This window comes from Girardinichthys multiradiatus, chromosome X (genome assembly GCF_021462225.1).
Source record: "Girardinichthys multiradiatus isolate DD_20200921_A chromosome X, DD_fGirMul_XY1, whole genome shotgun sequence".
Taxonomy (NCBI): domain Eukaryota; kingdom Metazoa; phylum Chordata; class Actinopteri; order Cyprinodontiformes; family Goodeidae; genus Girardinichthys; species Girardinichthys multiradiatus.
The window spans coordinates 36466135-36486134 of NC_061817.1; the positions used below are offsets into that span (position 1 = coordinate 36466135).

At 41.8% G+C, this 20000-nt stretch overlaps 1 protein-coding gene across 1 annotated transcript in view; it reads right to left on the bottom strand.

Annotated features, from left to right (window-relative positions):
- Positions 1-5443: 5443 nt before the first annotated feature.
- The window catches only part of LOC124862492 (transmembrane protease serine 9-like), a 48418-nt gene continuing 33861 nt past the window's right edge, over positions 5444-20000 (bottom strand). The window contains exons 17-18 of the mRNA XM_047356447.1: positions 5713-5966; positions 5444-5589 (exon numbers count right to left, since the gene is read on the bottom strand). Of these exons, the coding sequence (XP_047212403.1) occupies positions 5444-5589; positions 5713-5966 (400 nt within the window). The remainder of the gene's footprint in view (positions 5590-5712; positions 5967-20000) is intronic.

A 20000-nucleotide genomic window follows, 5' to 3' on the forward strand; every position in this document is an offset into this window, starting at 1 on the left:
TACCTGCAGAGAAGTGATAAGATTAAAGTTTTTAGGTTTCTGAAGAGCTGATCTGATCGGAGACTTAGAAAAAACATCTGAACAGTAGTACAGCCAGGAGAGCAAATTCTGAGTATCAAAGATCTATATTTCATCTTCACATCCTCTGTGTGAGGCAGCTGAAGCCACATATTTAACTGTGACTGTCTGTAATGCTGAATAAATGAATTACAAAGAATAAAAAGATTCATTTTCTCAGCAGAGGTGGTTGGTGACTTGGCTCCTTGACCACTTCAGATGTTTGCAGCTTTAATATCTTTGGTTCCTTACTTTTGTCAGGATGAAATTGATCAGCAGACAAGACAGCCGATGATTTCAAGTAATCTGCCCACAGTAAAGAAACTATAGTTTTTAAATGTTTTTTTAAAAAAATGTCTAAAATAATCTGCTGTACACCAACACCTGAAAGGCTCCATTCTCCCAAAAATGGATTAGAAGCACAACAAAGGCCTACTATTAAATATTCATAATAAATAAATCAAAATAACTATAAGTGAGATTTGAATAGAAGGAGAAACCTTCAAACATAGATCTTTATTGTTTTGTTGAATGCTTTTATTAAAGTAATAAACAGAAAAAGTGACAAACGCTCCAATCTGTACCACAAATGAAGTAATAAGAACCCATCAGTAAATAATAATAAGTTACATTTATTGCTCCTTTCTTATTCCCGTATATTTCGAAAGATCAGTGAAACCTCAAAATCACAATCACAATCTTGTTTTTCTCTGCTTGAAATATAAACCCCTTGTTCAGAGGCAACTTGTGACATAGAGAACTGTGAGAAGATGGCCACAGGAAGCTGAAGAAGCCCTGAGAGGTTGCTTTGAGGCTACAGACTGGGACGCACTGTGCCAGCCACAGGAGAGGACATCAATGCCATGACTGAGTGTGTAACCGACTATATGAACTTCTGTATGGATAACATCATCCCCACCAGAACCGTGAGATGCTTCCCCAATAAGAGAGGGAGTTGGGGAATTATTGAGGAATATACAGAAGCAACTTAAAGTCAAGAAATACACAGCAATGAGATGTATAAGAAGAAGCTGGAGAGCAAGCTCCACCAAGACAATATCAGAGATGTGTGGTCAGGGATGAAGAAGACCACAGGCTTCAAGCAGAAGGACAATCGGAACAATGGATGTCTGGACAGAACCAATGAACTAAACACATTCTTCAGTAGGTTTAGTTCAGATCAAACTCAGCATCCTCCTCTCCTGCCTGTAACCAAACAGACATCCCATCCTCCTTTGACCCTCAGCTTTCCTGTCACACCTCAAATGTTTTATCTTCCACCTCAGCCATGGACCCTTCTGCTTCTACATGCTTGCCTTCAACAAAATCAGAAACGTTGATGCTCCCTTCTTGAGACACATAGGTGGAAAGGGGAGGCTGGCATCTTTTCCATGCCCACAGGATGTGTCTTTCGACATGGTTGTTTAAGAAATGAGAAGATACTATTGCATAAGCTGGGGTTAAATACGTTTTTGCCAGCTGAAAGATAATCGCCCATGCAGTAATTATCCAATAGGGGGCTTGTATCCATTTTCTTCGTTAAATCTAGTTGGTGAATTTGTTTATGGCCAGACAGTGTTTATTACCAGCATATACTGCCGGTGTCGGCTACCGGGTTCGGGGATTGCTGTCGCGACAGCACCGCAGACCTTACGGTCCAGCCACGGGCGGCAGCATTGTTGGATACAGTGGTTTAAAGCAGGGGTGTAAGGCAGGAGGGTGGTCCTGGACTCTAGAGCAGTGCAGGCGCATTCTCTGGAGTGACAAATCACACTTCTCCATCTGGCAATACGATGGACAAGTCTGGGTTTGGCGGTTGCCAGGTGAGCCATCCTTGTCTGACTGTATTGTGCCAAGTGCAAAGTTTGGTGGAGGAGGGATTATGTTGTAGTACTGTTTTTCAGGGGTTGGGCTTGGCCCCTTAGTTCCAGTGAAAGGAACTCTGAATGCTTCAGCATACCAAGAGATTTCGGACAATTCCATACTACCACCTTTTGTGGGAAACGTTTAGAGATGGCCCCTTCCTTTTCCAACATGACTGTGCATCAGTGCACAAAGCAACGTCCAATAAGACATGGATGAGAGTTTAGTCTGGATAAGCTTGACTGGCCTGCACAAAGTCCTGACCTCAAACCGATAGAACACCTCTGGGATAAATTAGAGGGGACACTGAGAGCCAGGCCTTCTCATCCTACATCAGTCTCCATCTCGTCCAAATAGTGGACCGATGCCATATTTAACCCTATGAATTAAGAATGGGATGTCGCTGAAGTTCATATGCGAGTCAAAGCAGTGGAGCAAATATGTTATATATTATATGATAGTCTGTCTGTCTTACCAGCAATAGTAACTTTATCTATTATGTGAACATCTTCCTCATGGTTTAGGAGTGTGCTCATAATTAGAGAAGAAAAGCACAACCGCAGCCTCCGCTCTAATTCATCCCAAAGGTATTTAAGAAAACCCAAAGCAGAAAGAAACGAATCAGGGAATGACGCAATGACGATATGTACAGTGGCCAGGAGGTGCAAACCGACATTATAAAATCTGAAACACTTACAAGTCTCAAAACACATTTAAAAATGGGCGGGCTTGGAGGTGTGCTGCTCTGCTGGCTGTCTTGTCCGAGGGGGGATCGGGGCGGTGGACTGGGGGGTGGCGTGGAGGGGCTGCGGCCTGTGGTGTGGAGGGGTTGTGTCCACTTCTAGGGCGTGGGGTCACTGGCGTTTGGATCGGCTGGGCGGCGATGGTGGAGCTGAGCTGGATAGTGTTTCTCCCTGGGCGGTCGTTGCAGTGGCAGTGATGTAGTGTTTTTTGTTGCTGAGGGGGGCGTGGTGGGGTCACTGGCCCTGGGTGCCTGCCGCTGGCCGGGGACCTCTTGGTGGATGAGTTTGTCCCGTCATGGTGTGGGCGTCGGGGGTCTGGTTGTGGGTGCGGTGCTGGGTGGGGTCTGCCCTGTTGTGCCAGTGGGCGGGGGTGGCGTTGCGCAGGGCCCTTGCCTTGCCGTTGCGGCGCGCTGTGTGGTGGGGGAGCGGGGTGTGGCGGGGTTTCTTAGAGCGGGGCTGTGTGTGGAGCCTGCGCTGTGTGGGTGTGGCTTCATCGGCTTCTCGGCCACGGAGTTCACTTGTGGGGGTGTGCCCCTGTGGGGGACCGGAGCTAGTTGGGGGGTCGGGACTGCTCCGGTTGGCAGGGTTGCTTTGGGCCATGTGGACCCCTCTTTTGTACATAGCCCCCTCTCCGGAGGTGGATGGGGGTTGTTGGGGACTGGGTTCGGGGTGGGGGGACGGGAGCTGGGCCGGGGTCACCCGGGTCTGGGCAGTACCGGCGCTGTCTGCCTGCCTCTGCCCCAGGAGGGAAGGGGACCACCTCCTGGGTCCGGGGGCTGGTTGCCCCGAGGGGGTACCGGCGCCTGTACCTGGGAGTATAGAGTATGCAAGGGGAGTGTGAGTGAGTGTATGACGTCCATCGTTGTTTATCCTTACGTTGGGTGTGAGTGATTTTATGTGTATGCATGAGGGTGGGAGTGGATGATTGTGACTGTGTGTGCCTATTTTTTGTTTTTTTTTGCGACAGGTTGGGTCTTGGACTGCTCCCTCTCCTGGATCAGCTTCCTCCCCGCCACACCGCGTGCCGGTGGTTGGAGTCTCTGCCCGCTGGTGTACTGGTGGTTCTCGGTGTCCGGGGCTGGGTGCTTTGCTGTGGGCTGGCTCACTCCCGGTGGCTGCTTGCCGGGGCCTGGCCCCCTGGGCTCTGTCGGGCCTCTGCTTGGGGGGTGGTGTGTCCCGGGGTCTTGGGCCTCTGGGTCCATGGCTGGATCTGCTCGGGCGTGGATGGCTGCCGGCGGGGCCTGTGGACTCGTCGCTGCGGCTCCCTGGGGCTTCTGCACTGTCGCTGCTGGGTGGTTCCCCTGGGACTCTTCATTGCTCTTCTCTGGGGGGGTTGCGGTAGTCCCGGCGGTGGTTCTCCTGGGGTTCCTGTGCTTTGAGGGGCCTTTAGATGTCTGTGGCTCGGATCTCCTCAGTGTCCGCCCAGGGACCATGGGGCAGGCCTGTGGGTCCTCACACTCGCTATTGCATATTTTTGTGGAGAAACCTTGTATACAGGAGCGCGTCCACACTCATACTCACAGGTGTTAAGCTTCAAGTGTTGACAGATACACAGATCTTCTATATTGGGCTGCACCTCTCACTAAGTACATTTTACATTCAAAATTATCGTGTACTATTTCGTTAAAAAAAACAAAAAACAGCTGCAGGTGTATATGCAAGCAGGGTGTAATCTTGTATTCTCTTTATCCTTCTTTCTCTCCTCCAGTCTTTCCTCCTTTTCTCCCCTTTTTCCCCATCTCTCTCTTTTTTGAGCTTCTTTTTTCCTTTTTATGTCAGTCTCCGTGTCCGTAACAATTTAAATATTCCCAAAGAAGTTTATAATAAAGTTTATTTTATAAATATCAAGCAGAGCTTTAAAGCATTAGCTGTGATGCTCTGCTTGTGAAAGTAAATCTGTTGGGCAATTTCTTGGCACTCAGACAACAATTCTGAGCGATATTCTGCTGGACAGGACACGGTAAAAAAACAATAAAAAAAATGAGAAAATCAAGCGGAAAGGGAATGTACCAACCCCAGAGGCTGTAAAAGACTTGTAAAAGTGTGTCGCATGTTAAAGTGTTTCCTGAAATGTACATTTGTTTTCTCAAATGTTAATTTGTTTCCGGACTTGTTAAAGTGTTTCACGTCTTGTTAAATTGTTTTCTGAAATGTGAATTTGCCTCAAGCTATGTAGAAGTGTTTCAGATTTTGTAATGTTGGTTTGCACCTCCCGTCCACCGTACTTTTGATAAATGAACAAATAATTAAACGATGTCTTTCAGCTTTGGGTTTGTTACAAACACAGACCCAAAATATTGGGTCATCTACCTACCTTCTGGAAATAAAACATTTATTTTCATCTTAACAACATGGTTTAATAATTTTTTTAAAACAACAAGCATCACCAAATTTATAAAAGTGACATTAAAAGCTGGTGTTTAAATGATGTTTAAATATAATATTGTTTTAAGTTCAAGTAGTTCTTTGCATTATTAATATTGTGTACATTACGTAAATCTTCTATGATTTCATTTCTAAGATTCTATACAGATGAAAGACACCAGACCCAACAATACAGGTGACATAAAGGTCACTATAAGTATCAGATAAATCTATGAGTATATCTTATTAAAATTAATTACAGAAATAATTCAATTTTTGGTGATATTCTAATTTTTTGAAAGTGCACCTGTAACATAAATAAGATCGGTCTCCTGTTTTTCTACTGAAATCCTAGTTGGTTTGACACTTTAACTTAGCAGCATAAATCAGATTTCATAACGCTGAAAAACACAAATTCAAAACTCTCCATAACCCTCAGATGGGTGACAGATATTGCCTTGTACCTGCTCCAGAGTAAAAGTTGCTGTGCATATGCTGTCAGTTGTTGCTGCATTCCCACAATCTACCACTGTCGCCTTGAACTGCTGCAGAGCCTGCTCCTCTAAAGTTGGGTGAAATAAGAAAGCTGTCATTTCTGGTAAATTGACTTGATTTGCATTGGTCCTCGTGACTAAACGTTGCACAAATATTAACATTACTGTAAGCCTTTAGCTATTAGGCTCACCTCCTCCTCTTCCAGAGCTCCAGCCAGCAGCCCAACATACTGATCCCACTGGGAATGTTCTTTTGTTGTCCAGGCAGATGGGCTGGATGTAGTTGTGCAGGGTGGGTTTGGATGACAGCTTAAGCACTGCGATATTGTTCCCTGTCAGGTTGCTCATAGAGATATTTACCACATTCAACGACTCCTCAAATTGGTTAGACCCGTTCTGCTTTAGACGACCCAACACGACTGTCCACTCAGACACATCAAGGGAGCTGAGGGATAGAAGAAGGATTGAATAAGAGCTAAAGAGATATTTAGGTACCTGGCCAGTTTAAAAATGCTGTAACTATCTGGATTCAGCTTCTCACAATTCAGTTAATGTTTAACATAAACTTTGCAGCAGTGTATTCATCTATCTCTTAGAACCTTTAGTTAATAATACTTCTGAACCTTTATTTAATAGACCGACATGAAGTTGGTTTCTGATATTAACGGTAACGTCTAATGCTTACGTTTTTCTTCTCATCAAGTCAAACGGACCAAACAATCATCAAGTTTACCCATCATCCTCAGCTTCAACTTACCCTGAGAAGCAGTCAGTGTTGGTCAGCACAGAGCTCTCAGACACTAGTGTCCCTCCACACACATGCTGGCCACGCTTCTGCAAGCTCGCCATCCAGGGCCACTTACCAGCAGACTCCTGTTGTCCACAGAATACAGCTGGAGGAAGAAGACACAGGTAAACACAATAAAACATTTCTCAAAAATCTGATTGGTGAAGCTTAATTTGCACAGATGTCATTCAGGCTTTAAGAACTTTATCTGAAATCTCCAAAGGTTTCCAAAGATGTCATTAAAATGTGGAAACGTGTGTAAAATAATGGTCCAGCCATCAGGGATCATTCTGCTTAAGGGGTAATAAGGGCATTACAATTAGTCATTACAGTTACAGTGAGTGCAATAATGAGATTGCAAATGTTTTTTTTTTTTTTCACCTATCCCGTCCAGCATTTGACATTCAAGAAGATGTGATTGATAGCTTTTCCAGTACCTTGAAAGTTTTGCTCTGCAAAAGAGGAGTCTAAAATGCTCCTCCTTTTTTCAACCTTTATTATTCTTAATTTATGAAGGACATTGGACAGCATCGACTGAAGAGGACACAAAACGATAAGACAACAAGGAACGAGGGGTAGGGGGAAAACAGAACAAAAGCAACAAAATCAACACCAAGAACAAAAACCAACTTACCAAGCAAACATACTAAATAACCAACAATAAGTTGATGATCAATCACCTAATAAACCAAAACAGAGCAATTCACTAAAAACTATGGCAACAATAATGAGGCAACAAAAGCCACAGGAATTTCACACATACTTGCAAATTAGCTATAAACAAAGCATGTGCAGGCGCATAATAAACAGGTAGTTTATTGTATGTATTGTCATCTATGTTTAAGCGTACTTTGGCATGAGCCCATGCACATGTGGAGAAGAAGAAATAGTTATCTGTTGGTTGCCAAGAATAGTTCTGTGAGGAGTCCCACCAGCGCCCAAGCTAAGGAGTGATTGGCCCAGCACAGGACCAGACAGCGACCTGGACCCAAGATGGACCAAAGAGGTCTCCACCCCGGAGAGACCGCAGCAAGGATCCCAAAGCAGGGATGTATGGGTATCACAGGCCCAAGGAAAAGCCTCAGGTGGCACGAGAAGATTTAGCCTTATCAGGGGCTGCCCGCCGAGAGCAACGAGAACCTACACCAGTAACTCGCTCTGCCTCAGAAGCCCACCACGTACCAGGAGAAGGAGGTCAGGACACCAGGAAAACAGGGAGGAGTCCCTTGACCCGCCACCCAGCAAGACTTGTCAGAGCCGCTTGGGGAGTCCCAACCCACAAACCCATGACTGAACTGAAGGTAGCAGAGAACCGCTGAACATCCCACCCAGGGATCAATCCCCAGGAAGACAGACAAGATCCAGAGCCCAGCACAGCTAGAGACCAGGCCCGCAGACACAAGAGAGAGCCTGGCAGCATCCAATTTGCAATAGTACATTTCAATATTTGGTAGGCTGTAATATTTTAGGTGTCGTGCATTAAAACTCTGCTTGTCTCTCAGCTGCCAGAGAACTCCAGTCAAAAGAGAAAAGGATAAGACACTATCAGTGCAGACAAGACAGACAAGAAAAAGCTGGATTTTTCCGAAGAGCCCAAAAAGGACCAACTGGGGACACAATGAATAAAGAAACTTAGCTGCTCTTTTCCATTTGTGAGCAAAACAAGTTTGCACCAGAATGCATTTAATAGACTGATAACAGAGCAAAACACTGGATATAGCACAGGGATGCATCAAGCACATGGTTAACCTGAGACCAGAATGGACTGGATTTGGTGCTGGATCAAAAAATAAACATTAAAATCAGAAGATCCACACACCAAACAGAGCTCCCATATTGATACTTTGTTAAATGTGACATTTCGGGAACACAGACCTTCGTCAGATTGACAGCACATGTAAATGCAAAGAGTCACCATCTATAATTACTATAGGCCTGACCTGCAAAAACTGTTTTCCCTCTTTTCCTTTGGAAGTCAATAATAATTATAGCCAATTTGAATTTAGGTATTATAAACAAATATAAAGTTCAGTGGATGATGATCACCTATTACACACATGAGACTAGCTCCTATGATCCCTAACATAGTGGTAAGTTTTGACAGTTATGACAGTTAATATTTTATTTTGGTATTTTTACCCGAGAATTAATCAATTCATGACTCCTAGTATTTTTTTCTTTAGATAATGAAAAACCTGTAGAACCTTACTCACGTTCAGGTTTAGTTGGTGTTGCCAGGGTTGTTGTACAGGAAGAGCTGAGGTCACTGTCAGTCCCGTTGGACATGAAGGTAATGAAGCCCGGCTGGTTGGTGTTGATAACACTGTTGATCCAGTTCTCATACTGGGATACTCTGGTGTAGACTCCTGGGAAGTTTGGCTTAGCACATCCTACTCCAAAACTTACGATTCCTGCTTGAATCCAGCGGCCACCCTGCTTGCTCACCATTGGACCTCCTGAATCCCCCTTGAAGACCAGAAAACATTTTCTTAGATTAGACAGAAACTAATGTCTTCAGACAACAAACTGATGAAAACTGATGACTTACAAAACAGGGTCCCTTCCCTCCTTCACGAAACCCAGCACACATCATGTTGTCAGTATTCTGGTTATCAGCTAGTGAACCATAATCACATCTGCATTGGGCATTTCCCACAATCTCTGCCTCCACCTCCAAAAGGTTTCCTGGTGAAGGAAGGGGGTCTGAAGGAATCACAAATGTAGTTTGTTAACAAAGAACAAACTTTAAAACAATTAAGAGAACAAAATAATTGTGTGATGGTATCGGGGAACTGCCAGCAGCATTTTAATGTCAGTTGTTGGAATTATGATTATTGATTTAATAATCTTGATCAAAAATTATAATTACAAATCATAATCTGACAAAATCAATTTCTTAACCAAAAATCCTCATTTACGAATCGAGACCAGAGATGTTTCTGGTGTTGTAATTGTGGCTCAACGCCTCTGACAATTACAACCGTTAAATACTCCGTAATAATTAATAACTATTGCCGGAGATGTCACTGTTTAATCGACCGTTTCTGCCGAAACGGGTGGAACTTGAACCTTATTTTGACTGACACATCACTTTTGCACACAATGAAACACCAAACGCTCTCTCTTTATCTATGTGAATTAATTTTCACCTACTCAACATGCAAAATTCTACAAACACAGGGGTAACACATCTAAATAAGCAAAATCAACAAACGGTAGTGGGTATGTATTGAGTCAACCAGCAGTTTATGGCACTACAGACGAAGGGAGAGGGGGAAATGAGTGGTGGGGGTTATCGCGCACCTCCGACTGTCCTTTATGGTCTTCTTGATCATAAAACTTCCCCCTAACTCCTGAGCACAAAGGATTGATAACTTTTGGCGGCAAGCTAGCACAGTGAGACTGAAGACAAAGGTAAAATGGAGAATTTTACCATGAGGTCGTTTTAACAGTCCAGTCTTGCAACGCACCCGCGTTGACTCTCAGATAGTAAACACAAACAGCTCTGGGAACGCGGCGGATCCCGATATTAACATAACACATCAAAGTTTCAACAAGCAAGGTTACATGCACATATTATTCAGAACACATGAGATCCTAACCAGCGATTCTGATCGCTTCTACAACCTCTGACCCTGCCCAGGCCTTCTAATAAAGCCAATAAAAGATAAAATAAAAAGGTTGGTTTTACTTGGTGTCGTCTTCTTCCTGAGCGAGGGAATTTGAGCGAGGAAAAGTGGGGTTAAGTTAATGTGCGTCCACAATTAACTTCAAGGGAGCGGTCAGTCTTTGTCCTTTGGTCTTCTTGACAAAAAGGAAAAATATGATCTGACCATCAAAGTCGACTTGAAAATGAAACACGGTAGCGGTTCATCTCTCCGAAACTCCGTGTCTTCAGTTACGTGTTAACTCACGTCTTCGATCAGCAAAGTGAAATCTCTGGCCTTCTTAGTCCAAAAACTTCAGTTATGAATAGTTCATTGTCCAACGAGAGAGAATGAATGAAACTCTGCACAGAGTTCTTCTCTTAAAGTGACGCGCTTCAGTCGCTAGACCGGTTTCTAGCAGAAGGCGAGTTTTCAAACATGAGCGCCTCCTATATAGCGCCCTGTGACGTCAGACTGGGGACGCCCAGTCATATCAGTCGCAATGCTCGATGGGATATGTAGGAGCGGGCTGTCCTGGGTACAAAATGGCCGATGCCATTGGAGGGGCACAGTGACGTCCAACAACGTGCAGATAATCCAATACTCAGCAAACAAGTGGTCCAACACAGTCGTTGTCCAGTTTTGTTATAATTTTATCTACAACACTGTCGTCAGCACTGTGTTGATGGGTTCTCACATCATAAATAGAAGTTAGTTATTTTCAACTCACCAAAGAATCCAATGTTGCCCCAGCCAGTGACCCAGGATTGAACCCCGCTGTAGAAGGTGCTGCCTGAGGCGGCCAGGCAGACTGGTGAGATATAACTGGTTAAATGCACTGGTACAGACAGCTTCAGGAGGGCGATGTTGTTGTCAGTAGCAGAAAGATTGTAGTTAAGGTGAGAAATGATCTGTGATACTGTCCGATTGACTTCGTTTGGGTTGGGTCCCTTCTGACTCTGACGACCCAGACATACTGTTAAGCTGCTGAGCCTGTCAGAAGAGTCAGAAAACAAAACATGAAGATAGTTTTATATTTACCTAAACCACCAGTGTGATGATAGAGACCTGTAACGTGTTGCAGATAATTAGTGTTTGCATGATGCTGTCTACTATAGACCAGTTCTGTTAGCTTCAGCTCTTTTCTATTAAAGATAACAGGCAGCAGTGTAAAAACATTGGGACGCTTCATGATGATCTCTGATGAATCTTCATCTATTTCCAGCCACTGAATAGTTTCTGAAACCAGCTTTATGTTTGTAGGCTACTTGTTTTCTCCACCATAGATATTTTATATTATGGTGGTTTGTTGCTGAAATGGAGCGGCAATGGTGCCAAACTTTAAGGGTTTCTTTTCTTTCATCTTAACATTTGCTTTACCAGACAAAACTTTATGCATACAGGCACTTCTTAATATTAGTTTTCATGAATGCTATATTGTATACACTGTGTTTGTAAATGCTGTATAGAGGTGTTTATGTTTAGATACATATGAAATCTTATTCCTATGTTGGGAAAAATGAACCATAAAATGAAGCTTTTGGTTCACCACCACCAAACCCAAGATTTAACCCTGCTGTAGAAGGTGTTGCTTGAGGCTGCAAGGCAACCTGGTGAAATTCACAGGCAGGTGATGTCATTGCCAGTGGCTTAAGGATTGTAGTCAGGGTGAGAAATGATCTGTGATACAGTCCCTAGAGATTTCGTTTGGGTTGGGTCCCTCTGTGCTCTGATGACACCAGATAGACCCTCAGACCAGCTGAATTACTACCAAGACTAAGAAATGAGAAAATTAGAACTTTCAAAACAACTTTTTAGCTTTAAAATTCATGATTTACCTGAAACATCAGTTAGATGTTAGAACTTTTTGTGTGTAGTTGGCAATGCTTAGAAAACATTAAAGCTTAGGTTTATGAAACTATTTCATACTAGGGTTGTCAAAATAATTGTAATATCGATATTTAAAAAATACTTATTGAAAGATGTGAATTTGAACCAAAATCAATGTGGAGGAGCAGCGGCTCTACTCTGAGCTCATCCTGGATGGCAGAGCTCCTCACCCTGTCTGTAAAGCTGTGCCCGGCCATCCTGCGGAGGCCGCTAGTTTCGGCTTCTTTTATCCAAGATATGGTACTCAGAATTTGTTACCAACAAACCTAAATGATTATCTGCGCAAAACCAAATCCAAAAACAACCAGGAGTCATTTCTAGTTATTCATCTGAGGTTTGCTTTAGCTCATTTTAGTCTATGGAGCAGATTATACTGACATAAGGACACAAACAGAACTAGCTTAGTTCTAAATCTCAAAATAAACACCTTTATAGAAATGTCCTCAATTCATGTCAGTCTGTAATTCAATGGAAAAACAAAAAAACAACGGAAATCTGTTAGAAGGGACAAAGGACATTATTTACATATAAACAAACTTGAGGCAGTCCCTTATCTGCTGATCTACAGGAGAGATTTGCATGTTTTCTGTTTTGTTGATGCTGCTTTTAATACTTTGTATGATTTTAAAATTATTTACATATATTTCTTTAGTCATAATAAAGGTAAACTATTCATAATATCCATGTTTGCAATGGAGAAAATATAAATCATCAATGTAAACCAGTTGTGTTGTTTTTGTTGTCTCGTGTCCTATTCCCTTCCCTACTTGTTTCATTTCTTATTTGCTTCCATCCTTCTTTCCTTCCTGTTTCTCATTTTACCAGCATAGTTGAAGTCAGCTTCAGAAATGTTTGCCATAGACTTGCACCCATGGCCAACCTTCTCACCCTATCTCCAAGGGAGTGCCCAGCCACTCTGCGGAAGAAGCTCATTTAAGCAGCTTGTATTAGAGATCTTGTTCTTTCGGTCATGACCCCCAGTGTTCATGACCATAGGTGAGGGTAGAAATGTAGACCGTGCAGTAAATTGAGAGCATCGCCTTTCAGCTCAGCTCTCTCTTCAGCAGACTGGCACAGCGTCCGCATTACTGCGGCAGCCACACCGGTCCGTCAGTCGATCTCTTGCTCCATTCTTCCCTCACTCATGAACAAGACCCCGAGATACTTAAACTCCTCCACTTGAGGCAGGAATATATAAACTGACTGATTTTTATTTGCTCAAATTGTCTCACTTCTTTTGGATGCAACACAGAGTCTCAGCCCCTTCCCTCCCTGAGCTGCAGCTAGTGTTGTATCGTCCTTGAGTGATCATTTGAGTGGAAGAAATTTGTCGTTTCTTTCTCAGTTTTTGATGTCAGGTGCCAGTGTTGCCTTCTGTGACTCTCTTGACTCAGAGACAGCATGAACAAATCACACCCTGATTCGTGCAGTACGCAAGTGAGCGACACAGCATTGTATTGTATTAAATTAAGTGCACGACTGAATCAAAGATGAAAACTTGCATAAAAAACTTTAACACTTAAACTAAGTGGTATCTTGTCTACTGTAAGAAGTGACACTTAAATGAAATATTTTCCTAAATGTATTGTCTACTACTTATTGGTTTTGCTCTAATACAAGAAATTAAAAATATTGTCATATTGTAACATTTTGTTCTCTTAACTACACAATTTAACTTCATAATTGCATAGAAATTTGTGTCGAGTATTTTTCTTAGTATCAGTATTGAGTTTGAAATTTTGGCATTCAGACTACCCTATTTCATACACCATCATACCAGTGTTAATTAGTCATAGATCTTTAAAATTCTTCTGCTTGGCTTTATCTGAGAAGAAACCTCACAATAAAGACCAGAGCTAAACCTCATAACTATTTAAAGGGCAATGTTATGGGATCTGGATCAGTTGATGAACTGATCAGCTGTCTGGCTCTGAGGTGAGGGGTTTTCTCTAGTCTTGTTGCTTACCCTTCGACACAAACAGCAGCAGTCAGCACCCACTGGTCGTTAATCAAAGATCCTCCACAGAAGTGGTCAGAGATGTGCAGACTGACCTGCCAGGGCCAGCTGCCTGGAGGAGCTGCATCTCCTCCAACAATCCTGGTGTTGAGTGATGGCTGACCACATACTGAGAAAGGAAACAGACAAACCTCTGGATTTTTTGACTGCTCTATATCACACCAGTAAACCTGTTTATTGAGTAACTGCAGCAAAACTGATTTGATTTGTAAAATTGCAGAGAAGATTTGACTTACCAGATAGCTGTGAGTCACACTCTGAAAGAAGAAAAGAAACTTTAAGAACACAAGTTTTTAAATATTTTTTATTTGTCCTTCTGTAACTGTTTTCTACTAAACAACAGAAATAACTACTTATTTAAGGATACAGCCTTACAGGGAAGGGGCGTTCAGGACACAGTTCTCTGACATAAATACAGCTGCTATCAGGAGTGGAGTGGTGGAGGACCGCAGATTGCAGATGGACAGGCATCTTAACCGTAAGTATAGACGGTTTATTTTAAGCAAAGCGAAGCACTTACAAAAAGAGGCAGGAACAAAACAGGTACAGGCACAGATGACAGCAAGAGGTAGTGATGTTTCTGCGATGAGTAAACTGAATGATTGTCTATATATGGAGTATGGTACAGATGAAATGAGAAGACTGATTACATGATGCAGGTGGACCGAATGAAGCTGATTGCAGGTTGACAGATGCAGGGAAAACAAAACGTGACTAGGGCAAAACAGAAATCCAATAATACAAACTAGTCAGGAAAACATGAACTAGAAAACAATAATAAGAAACTAAAGCACAACCAGGAAAATAATAAACAGGAACAAGATCCAAAACGTAAACTGAATAGAGATGAGTTGATCCAAAATATTTCCACAAAGAATGAACAGGATGAGGGTGTACATGAATGGCAAGACACAGGTGAAAACAAAACTGATTAACATAGTGCAGGTGGGCCAAATGAAGCTGGTTGCTTAACAGACAGGAGAGAACAAAACGTGGCAGGAGCAAAACAGAATGTCAAGGATGCAAAGTAATCGGGAAAACATAAACGTACAGAACCTGAACTGGAACACAATAAGAAACTAAAGCACAGCCTGACAAATAATAAACAGAAACAAGATCCAAAATGTAAACTGGAAATAAAAATATCTTGAACCCAAACAAATACCCAAATACCCTCAAATCATGACAAGCTGCTTAGTATTAATTCATCAGTTCATCAAAAACCATTGTCAGGTTCCTGGGTTTTATTGGGTCATACGGTTAACCTTGGAAACAAACTTGCTAACAAACTCTTTTTTTCACCCTTTGCAGTCCATTGCATAAATCTTCATACTTTTTCACATTTTGTCATGTTACAACAGATTTTATGTGACGGTCCAACACAAAGTAATGCATTAACCAATACAGTGTTTTCTAAATGTAATCAGACAGTTGTGGCATGTATTTCAACCTCATTTAATGTGATACCCCCTGAATACCCCCAGGGGCAGACTGACTTCTGTCAGCTGTGGCTACAATGTAGCTCACAACTGTCTGTGTGAATGTGTGTATGACTGATTGTAGTGTAAAGAGCTTTGTGGTCTTTGGAAACTTGATAAAGCGCTATACAAGTGCAGGCCCATTTACCAAATAAAACCCAATACAACTAGTTGCCTCCACAGGTCACTAATTAGTTAATAAGGTTTAATTGTATGTAATTTCATCTCAGTATACAATTAAAACCAGATGTGTTTGGGTTAATTCACAACATTTGAGTTAAATAAAGGCCAACCTGTAAATGTCAGGATCTGCCAGTTTTGGCTTAGTTTTGGTTTTGCTGTGAAGTGTTTTTTCCTTATGTTGTGCTTCTTAGTTTGGTTATAGTTTCTGTCATTTATTATTTCTGTGTTCTTCTTCATATTTATTAGTCCACCCACTCACTGGTTTATTTATGTCCTTCTGTCTTCCTGTGTTCTGACTTTCCTTCACTTGTGCCCCTTAGTAGTCCCTCCCCTTGCCCTTAGATCCCCTTCAGTTATTGTTTACTCAAAGGTTTGTTTCCCTTTAGATTAGTTGTTCTCCCCAGACTTACTTCTAGTATAGTTATCTCTCGCTTAGTTCTTCATGTTCATTTTCTCCCTTCCCGGTTTATTATTCTAGTATAGTTCTCTGTGTTAGTCCCTTCTGTTTCAGTTCTTCTCTGGTAGTTATTAGTATTTGATAATTTTTTCTTGCTCGGTTTAGTTTCAGCTTATTGTTTATGTTTTAGTTATCTGTTATCTTAGATCGTCGCTCCCCCCTCCTAGTTCTGTATTTATTGTCTCTTTCTTAGTCTCCCATTTACTGGTTTCTAGTTTGTTTACGTTTTCAGTCTAGTTTAGATCCTCGTGTCCCTTCGTTCCTCAGCATTAATCGCCATAATTACCATCCAATCCGTCAGTCTCCACAGCCACTTCCCACACCTGTCCTCACTTCTCTTCTGATTACCTTAGCTTCCCTCTCATTGGTCCATTCTCCTCCTCTCTCTGCTTATATACCTGGTTGTGCTCATTATTCCCCAACGGTTCCTCACGTCATGCAAACCATGTCATGTCACGTCTCTCCTCCAGCTCCTTGTGTTTCCCTGCAATGTGCTAGCAGGGTATTCTCTGATTCTCCAGCGATCTTGTAAGTGCTGACTACGAGCCTTTATTAAATTGATCTTACTCTACAACATGCAGAACCTTAGTCCCTGTTTGCATTTTGGTCCAACACAACCTCAGAACCTGACAGTAAATATATTTTAAGGTAATAACATAAACATACTTCTGCCTTGTGTGATATGGAAAAATCATATATTTTAACAAGAGTCAATAGTGGACCTCCACAGGTCCAGTTTATTCTTTGGTCCAATTTTCAGATGTCTGCAGGAGCCATATTTATCTGTTCAAATAATTATAAGCCAGTATAAACACAATGGGAAGGCCCAGCCATCATACGTTCAGAAAGGAAAGGGGTTCTGTGTCCCAGAGATGAATGTGTTCTGGTAAGAAATCTGCAAATCAACCCAGAACAAAAGCTAAAGACCTTGAGAAGATGCAAGCTAAAGCTGCTAGCAGAGGGTCATTATCTGAAGTGAAACAAGTCATAAACCTACATGGGTTGAAAGGCCACTCAGCAAGAAAGAAGCCATTACTCCAAAGGCAACTATAAAATCCAGAGAACAGTTTGCAAATGCACTCAAAGACTAAGTCTTGAAAATATTGAAAATTACAGAATTTACTTTTTGCAATTTCCATATCTGGATTAAGTAAATTGATTTCTTAAATCATTTTCAGGCCAATTATATGTAACAGATGATGAATCAGATCTAAAGTCCCCCTGTTATTCATTTTGATGTGATTTTCTTGACGGTTGAGTTGGCCATGTTGATATTTCAAGAGACAAATTAATATTTTGAGATAAACATGTTTTTATGGAGCAAATGTGGGTGATTTTGCTTCTCTGATCACATGATTCTCCACCAGAGACAAGTGGATTGCTCCCTCCAGGATGGGGGTCAATGCCCGAAAGGGAGGAGGATTTTTGGAATGCCCTCCAAGTGTCGTTACCCTGCGATGGATGGATGGATGGATGGATGGATGTCATGTTGCATGTAGTGTAAACAGAGCCTAATTCAAGAGGAGCTCTAAACTGTTGGTGGACCTTAGCAGATCCATGAAAACCACTTTTACTGAGCTCTTCAGGACTGAACAGTGACAGTGATACCATCACTGTTGTATGTAATTTAATACCCAAGGCAACAAGCACGTTGCATCTGATATTCAAAAGGTTTGCATGTACACAATCACATGCAAACTGGGTTGCGTGTCCAAAGCTGATCTACAAACCATGTATAAATAGAATTGCATGTGTAAAATCTGGGGAACAACGGGTGCAAACCTTTTAGCGTGTTTGCCTTCATGAACACGCAAAACAGAACATAAAGACCTAATCCCGCAAATTAATGGGAGGGGGATATGCAAATGTAATTCCTTACCACCTGGAATGTGATTTATCAAACTTGAAATGGATTGCGGGTGCTGTTTTTGCGTCTAGATTTAGCACGTTTGAAATGCAGGTACTAACTGGGACACAAAAATGTCTGCTGTCACTGTGGCGAGAAGGAGGCATAGATAGAATGACGGATGACAGAGAGAGAAAATCATCTGTACACGTGTCAACAGATTTCTAATGATTTTTTGTTGCATGTCATTTACTAAAAAGCTGTTATTACTAATTTACTAGTAATAACAGCTTTTATTTAGGAGGAACTCTGGTAAAAAATATCTGCCACCAGCATTGTTAGGATGTCTTGGTTTATAGGCTCTTATAATGTTGTATTGGTCTTTGGACCTGGGTGACAGCCACCATTTTTAAGAAACAGAACCTATCGTGGTTTATTTGGCCGATAATTTATTTGTGCATTAATTTCCTGAAAGCTGTAAAAGAATATATTTAAATATTATAAATCTCTTTTTTTTACCGAGCCCATGCATCACACCCTGGTGTTCACATTTTATTTCTATGGTAAAACAAATGATAAAAATCCCTGTTTCAGATGTTTTCATAAGTTAATTCATAAGTATTAAAAACACATGGAAATTTAACTGGTCAGCGATCATTCCTTTAGGCTCAAGCAACCTTTATAAGTAATTTTAGACAGCAATGAGACAGGAAATGATGTGGAAAGAGCAGGGTAAGGGAGCTCAACGGGGCAGGATTTGATCCCTTGACAGTCCGGGTCGAGGACTAAGGCCTCCTTTACTCCCTGCACCACCACCTCTGCACCCAGCAGCGAATTTCTAATAGGTTATGCCTTAACAATAACAGCTCTCACTATGAATATATTCCTATGAAAATATTTTATTCAGTATTGAAATTTTTAAATTTGCTTTGTAAACCTTGTGAAATGGCACAGAAACGGCTGCAGAAACAAATAATTTTTTTTGTCACTTTCCACTTGTCACAAACAGTAGAACAAGTAATAAGCACAAGGAAAATTCAAATTAAGTGACTTGAAACTAAAGAGATGTTATTGCCTTGAAGGAGAACATTAATACTGCAGTTACACTATAAAGATATTGGAAATGCACACAAAGACAAATATTTAAAAACCAACTAACTGCACTGGGTCTGTTCACCTCATCAATAGTTTGTAGTCATAGAAATAGTCAAAACTGATGGTCAGGTTAACTATAAAAAAAGTGTATAAAACGTTTCTTCATCTGGTGCTGCAGATAACAGAAGAGAAATAACTCTTCCTACTATGCAAATAAAACAAATAAAAAAACAAAATCCCCAAATAATTCAGATGTTAAAACAACTTCTAAACACTCCAGAAGATGGTTGTAGAAGACAGCTTCAGGTAGTCGTTCTTGTCTGCAGGGATTCTTACCTTTGGTCAACAGAGTCAGCAGAGCCGCCACACAGATCAGCTTGTTGAAGGCCATCACTGTCAGCTACCTCCAGCTGTTCTGCTCTTGTTTAAATAGTCAACATGCAGCTTTTAAATTACACCCACAAAGAGTCACCTGATCAGCTATATTCAACTCACCTCATTTACGTGCAGGTATATGCATCCTATGTGTATGTTTTTATTCAAATAAATTTGTAGAGAAAAATTATCTAAATGCAAAGGACTGATGGACATTAAGACTATGATAGAAAATAGATAAAGTTTTGAAATATTCCAGGTTCTATAACATGCTGAGATCACATAATATGTCAAATAAACAGGAAAAAGAATCAGGAAGTGTCAGTGCCTCTGGGAGGGGAACTTTCGGCCTGCAGGAGTCTCTCTACAACGCTGGAACCTTCTTAAGGGCCAGGCTAAGGTTGAAGAGGTGCTGCAGAATCCCACAGAGCTGATCTGCACAGGCCTTCAGGACTGACACCATGTGGACCTGCAGCCTTGTTACAGTTCAGTCTTTCCAGTTGTCTCTTCACCTGACTTCTTGAGACACACAGGTGGAAGGAGGAGGCAAAGGGAGCATCAGCCTCTTCTTGTACACCTCCTTCCTGTCTCTTATCTAGACTTTAAGTTGCTTCTGTAAACTCCTCAATAATTCTCTGTCTCACTCCCTGAAAGCTCTTTTATCTTGTTAAGCAGATCCTTCAGGTCACTGGTGATCCAGGGTT